The 6,979-nt window shown below is 37.0% G+C and overlaps 1 protein-coding gene across 1 annotated transcript; it reads left to right on the forward strand.

The window, feature by feature from the left end:
• The first annotated feature begins 5,859 nt into the window (after nucleotides 1-5,859).
• On the forward strand, nucleotides 5,860-6,270 carry LOC142630820 (uncharacterized). The gene has a single exon (XM_075804875.1). It carries the CDS (start codon nucleotides 5,860-5,862, stop codon nucleotides 6,268-6,270), a length of 411 nt encoding a protein of 136 aa, XP_075660990.1.
• Nucleotides 6,271-6,979: the final 709 nt, after the last annotated feature.

The raw sequence follows: 6,979 nt of genomic DNA on the forward strand, positions 1-6,979 counted from the left end.
AGAATGTTGGCTACAAAGTTCTTCACTTCATTATCAATGAAGATCAAGAAGCATTTGGTTACAAAACCCTAAGGCGCAAAAGACACAGTAGCTTCTTTCTGAGAGAATAAGGCTTCGGTCACCTTTTGCAATTGTTCTCCTTGTATTCTCTTATGTGACGGCCTCTAAAATAAGCCTTATATATGTCTAGGGTTGTGAGAAAAGAAACCCTACACAAATACAAAAGCCTGACTCAAAAATTAGATTTGAAAATTCTGATTTCCGTAACCTCGATAGATACCTCGATAGATACCTCGATCGATCGAGAAGTTGTCGAGCCTTATTAAACCTCGATAGATAGAGGTGTCGAGAAGTTGTGGAGCAGCTGTCCGCAGGTGTCCACATGTGTCCAGCTATCTATCCAGTTTTAGTAAACACATTTTTTTCACTTATTTCTTGGTCCAATCTTCATGGCTTTAATACTAGACTTGAACAACATATTTTTTGAAGTATTAAACATATCCTAGATCTACCCAAATACAAGTAAAGTGCGTTTTGTCAAAAGATTAGCCAACTACATAAAATATGTCTTTAACATTTTCTTTGGCCGTTTATATTGCAAAAATAAAAATTTAATAAAAATTATATACTATTGTAAGAGGCAAAATTTTAAGCCAATTATAAAATGCCACATCAAAATTTAGTGGCAAATTCTAAATTAATGTCATTAAATTAATCAAATTAGATGATGACATGTGTCATCCAAATTGACATCACATTGGCATATCAAAATTTGCCACGTGTCATTTGGCCCCACAAGATAAGATAAATTTCCTATTCAAAATTTATGGGTAATTATCTTTATTAAAATAAATAAATAAATAAAATAAAGATAAATTTTCTATTCAAAATTGGTAGATAATTATCTTTATTAAATAAATTAAATAGAGATAATTATTTATCTTTGTTTATTATTATCTTTATCAAAATATGATCTTTATCAAAATAGATAAATAAAGATAATTATCTCTAAGAAGAATTTGGGCTAATCAAAAGTCTGCTACATACTTTCAAGAATATCAATTCATAGTGGAGCTTATCCTCTAAAATCACAATAAATAGAGGACATCCCCTCTCATTTTGAAACCAAGTTTTCAAGAGGCCCAAGCTTTGGAGAAATTCTGTCTCAAGAATTTTTGAAGAACTTGAAGCATCTTTGAAGAACTCGAAGAACATTCAAAGGAATTTCTTGAACAACTTGAAGGATAACAAATATCTAATAAGCTTAAGGCTAGAGATTCATTGTGAAGACCGTTCAATCCATCTTCCAACCAAAGTAAAAAAGATTTCTTGTTCAAGTTCTTTGAAGTTCTACTGGAAGTAAGCTAAAAAGCCTCTATAAACTTCAACAAACCCAAATCTTTGAAGCTCAACGGATCAAGCCTCTAAAGCCCCAAAGAACTTCAACCTAAGAGCCTTCACATTCGAAGACTTCAAGAACAATAAATCTCTAATAAGCTCAAAGCTAGAGATTTGTTGTGAAAACCATTCAATCCATCTTCCAACTAAAGGCAAGAAGATTCCTTGTTCGAGTCAAGTTCAAAGAAGATAGAATCAGAGGGTATTCTTTTGTAAAAAAATTGAAATAGAGATTGTACTCATTATAAATCAATACAAATTTATATTTGCAAACCATATTTCTTTTCAATTGTTTGATTTTTAGCAATTGGAAAATTTTGTGTTTACAAATTTTTGGCACGCCTGGTGGGACAATCTCTACCTCTCATCTCTTCTTCATTAATTTATCATATCTTTTAAAGTTTGATGGCTTCAAAGAAGATTCAAATCAACAACCCTCTTTTTGGAACAAGTGAAGTTGATCCTACACTTGATTCAAACTCTGATATTCCTTATATTGGACCTATGACAAGGGGAAGGATAAAAGCCCTAGCAGAAGTCTATGCTCAAACAACGCCCATACCCCAATCTTCGTCTATTTCCAACACTTCTGAAACCGAGAAGTCATAAACATCCTCATCTACTCATGGGGCAAGCAAAGATCTAGCTGGCCTCATCAAAGAAATGTTGTCTCAACCAGCTTTGTCACCAGAACCAACACAAGAAGCTCCGATTGTTGACGAAGAGGATGAATCACTTAATGGCTCTGAATTCTCTTTTTCAGACGATATTCCTGCTTCCAAGCTTAGGGATTCTCCTCACTCTATTATCTCATTTGCCATACCAGTCATGATGACTAACACAACATCTCTAGAGGAACAAGTCTCGACTATAGCCCAGACTTTAGAAGAATTAATGAAGTCTATGAAAGAAAGGGAAGCAATGAGAGACGCACAAATAACTCTCCTAATGGATACGATGGGGAATAAATCTGGACCAAATCATGAAGATGAAAGCTCTAGGCCAAAACAAACCCATAATGACAAACCCGAGAGTTCAACAAAGGATCTCAATTTCTCTATAGAGGGGTCTATCTCTCCTGACCAACTTAAGGAGTTAATCAAGGAAGCGATCAAAGACCAAGTTTGGAGTGGAAGTCAGGCATCCATTGCCTATGCTAAACCATACACTCAAAGGATAGATCTCTTGAGGATGCCTCAAAACTATTGGCCATCGAAGTTCCAACAATTTGAGGGTAAAGGCAATCCAAGGCAACATGTAGCTTACTTTGTGGAAACTTGTAACAATGCTAGAACTTATGGGGATCTCATGGTCAAGCAATTTGTTCGCTCTTTGAGGAAAATGTGTTTGATTGGTATACCGATCTAACGCTTGGCTCCATTGATAGTTGGAACCAAATGGAGCAAGAATTCCTAAACCGTTTCTATAGTACTCGATGTACTGTTGGCATGATAGAGCTCACCAATTCAAAGTAGTGGAAAGAAGAGCTGGTCATTGATTACATTCAACAGTGGAGAAACCTTAGTCTTAATTGCAAGGATCAATTATTTGAGTCGTTTGCAATTGAGATGTGTATTCAAGGAATGAATTGGGCTATAAGCTACATCCTTCAAGGAATAAAGCCCAAAACATTTGAAGAATTAGCAACACGTGCCCATGACATGGAGCTTAGTATTGTTTCCAATGGTTACCAATGCCCACCTGTTCAAGAACCCTGCAATGGGAGAGAAAGACAAGATACTCTCAAAGGGGGCAAATTCCCTCCTAAACCGGAAAATAAGCAGTCTTTGATTGTAACTACTACTCCTCTCAAAGTTCCAGTTAAGCCTAAGACGAAAGAACAGATGTTTGCTCTCACTCAAGATAAGAGAAGAAGAGGACCAACATTACAAGAGATGTAAGAGAAGCAATATCCATTCCCTGATTCTGATATCTCTAAGATGTTAGATCATTTACTCGAGTTGAAGTTAATTGAGCTACCAGAGATGAAGGCTGACCAAACAAATGACCCTAAGTATTGCAAGTATCATCGCCTTGTAGGCCACCCTATAGAGCAATGCTTTATGTTGAAAGATAAAATCATGGAGCTAGCCCATCAAGGAAAAATCACGTTTGACGATGAAGTTGTGGCTGCCAATTTAGCCATGGTGGCCTTAACAACTACTTCTAGTGTTCTCACCATACAATTTGGTTCATTTGAGCCTATTGAGGTGAAAATACCTTTCTCCCCTGTGCCAGTTCCCAAGGATTATATCTTTTTATCTCTTACATGTTATCAAGTAAGTGATGAAGAAGACTCTTCAGATACTGAGGAAGAAACAGATCGAGCTATTGTGTATAGAGCATATTGGTCTTCAATCATTTTCACTGATGATGATCGTTTGTTGGGATCCAAGATTCATAATCATCCCTTATTTGTGACTGGCTACATTCGAGAACAAGAAGTCAATCGTATCCTTATTGATGGTGGATCTGTATTCAATATCCTTCCACTCAAAATATTGAAAGAACTTGGAATCTCCTTGGATGAACTACTTCCTAGTAAATTGATGATTCAAGGCTTCAATCAAGGTGGACAAAGAGCTATTGGGAAGATTAGACTTCATATGCTCATCAGTGAAATGGAATCAAGTGCGCTCTTTCATGTCATTAATGCGAAGACCACTTACAAAGTGCTTATTGGAAGACCATGGTTGCATGAGTACGGTGTTGTGCCATCTACGTATCACCAATGCTTTAAATATTTCCAAGATGGACAAGTCAAAAAGATAGTAGCTGATCACAAGCCCTTTATCGTAGCTAAATCACATTTTGCTGATGCAAAATTTTACTTACAGGACGATACACTAGAAGAAGCACAAGTCATTGTTTCATCATCTAGCAAAGAAGTAAATCTCCCTTCCAAAACTTCAAGAATTGACTTTCTAATTGAGGAAAAGAAAACCAAGCCAATTGAGGAGAAGGAAACCAAGCAAATCGAGACTTCTATAAAGAGAATAAGCATCATACTTCAGAAGTAACTAGAGTAGCCCCTGTGCTACACTATGTTCCAGTTGCCAAAAGAAAAGAAGGCCAATCCCCATTTTTAGGAGATTAGGAGTCAATATCGAAGGATTTGCAAGGACTAAACTTGCCAATTACTAAAATCACACAACCAAGACCCTCAAGTTAACCGTTGAAAGGGTTTACAAGACCATCCTAAGGACCAATTTTTGAGCATGGGACTTCACCCACTAAAAGAACCAAAGAGAGTTTTGACCCTAATGCATATAGACTCATGGCTAAAGCTAGTTATGACCATGAGAAGTCGAGTGGTTTGGGTAAGCTCATCCTTGAAGCTTCTAGAAAAGAAAAGCATAAGGTGTCGAAGGCTAAAGGTTTCAGTGTAACGAGTTCTAAGGCTGGAATTGGACACACTCCACCAACTCCTATTCATATTCCCATATGAAAAGCTAGTGTTTCAGTAATTTCGGCAAATTATGAGGAAGAAGAACATTCTTCGGACCTATCAAAGAAATCATCTGTTTTTTACCGCAGTGGGCGACCCACTTCACATATCTCAGTCTTTGATAGGTTGGGGACACAAGAAGATAACTCTGTTGTTGGCACTCAAGGCTCTATTTTCATAAGACTCAGTCACTCAACTCCTTCTCAAGTTAGCACTCGAGGTTTAGTTCTCACAAGGCTCCATCATTCAATCCCTTCTCGACTTTCAAAAGATTTAAAGGCAAAGCTAAAGCAGAATGAAAGGACAAATTTCCTCCCTAGAGATGCTAACGACACACTTATTGTTGATCAAGATTCAAATGAGATTCGAAGCTCCATTCCATCTTGTATGAAATGTAGAACCATTTGGGAAGTGAATACTGGAGAAGCCTTGACTGTAAAAAGGCGTACAATGGTGACCATAAACCAGGAAGTCGAAGATCATGTTAAGGATGCTCTGCCCATTTTCAAAGAAAGCATACGAGCAACAGTTGATGAATTGAAGGAAATCAACATTGATACAACTAAAGACATTTTGAGAATTGGCCTCATCAATGGCGAGTTCTTGAAGCATTACTATGATTGAAGTTTGAAATTCTCCTTGGTAAGAGCCTAAAACTGCCTACTTCCACACTTAAAGAGTACATGATGTTCTCCCATTACTTTTGAAAGTGTTCGTAAAAAAAAAAAAAAAAAAAGAGCCCGCTAGGTTGAAAACCTTTTAAAAGGCGACTTGGGCAAAAGTTAGGGTATTAAAAGCTCACTAGGTTGAAAACCTTTAAAAAGGTGGCCTAGGCAAAAGTTAGAGCAAAAAAAAAAAAAAAACAAAACAAAAAAAAAAGCAAAAAAAAAAAAAAAAAAAAAAAAAAAAGGCAAAAAAAGAAAAAGAAAAAGAAAACCCCTTGAACTATGTAATGAATTTTTCCCCCCCCCCCCCCCCCCCCGGCAAGGGGTACGTAGGCAACTTGACATTCTATGCTAAGTTCAGTCACATGTCCACTTGAACGCCAAATTCCTTCATTAAGGATTGCCATTCAAGAAGGTCTTTCTAATGAAGAAAATGTTTGTCTACGACTTGAAGAACTAGAAGTTTTGGATGAAAAAAGGCTGGAGGCACAACAACGCCTTGAATGTTATCAAGCTTGCATTTCTAGGACTTTCAACAAGAAGGTTCGTCCTCGATCTTTCCAAGTTGAAGATTTGGTTCTTGTTGTACGAAGACCCATCATTGTCACCCATTGCACTAAGAACAAGTTTGTTTCAAAATGGGATGGACCATATGTTGTTCAAGATGACTATACAAATGGAGCATACAAGTTGGTTGCTAAAGATGGTTTGAGAATTGGCCCTGTCAACGGTAAATTCTTGAAACTTCATCATGCCTAAAGATTGAAGCACTCCTTGGTAAGAGCCTAAACTGCCTACCTCAACATTCAAAGGGTACATGATGTTTTCCCATTACTCTTGAAAGTGTTCACAAAAAAAAAAAAAAAAAAAAAAAAAAAAAAAAAAAAACCTTGAACTACGTAATGACTCGATCCCCCTCAAGGAGTACATAGGCAGCTTGGCATTCTATGCTAAGTTTAGTCACATGTCCAAAAAAAAAAAAAAAAAAAATTCTTGAACTATGTAATGACTTGATCCCCCTAAAGGGTACGTAGGCAGCTTGACTCGATCTCTCTCAAGTGCAGCACATGCAAAACTTGGTATGTCACACTAAGTGCAAACATGGTTTTGGGCAAACATCACTATGAGATAGTCGCTACAAGAAGACAATGCTACCGTATGAAGGCAAACATCATTGTAAGTCATTGCTACCAAAAGGAATGCAAAGTCACCATGAAAGCAAACATCATTGTGAGAATGTTTCTTGGCATCTATAAAATGTGATTTCTCTCTTGTCTTTAAGTCTAAGTAGTTCTACCTTTCACATATAAAGTCTTAATTGTATGTATCTCCTATCATCTTCAAAGACTTGGTGGTATCTCCTTGTATTTTTGAAGTTTGGATTGCAACCCTTCAAAGTCATGTCACCTGGCATTGTCAAAGTTGGCATTGCATCGCCTCTCTTTTGAATTTCATTGCCTTCCCTCTA

The sequence above is a fragment of the Castanea sativa genome, chromosome 1, assembly GCF_040712315.1.
Source record: "Castanea sativa cultivar Marrone di Chiusa Pesio chromosome 1, ASM4071231v1".
Lineage (NCBI taxonomy): Eukaryota > Viridiplantae > Streptophyta > Magnoliopsida > Fagales > Fagaceae > Castanea > Castanea sativa.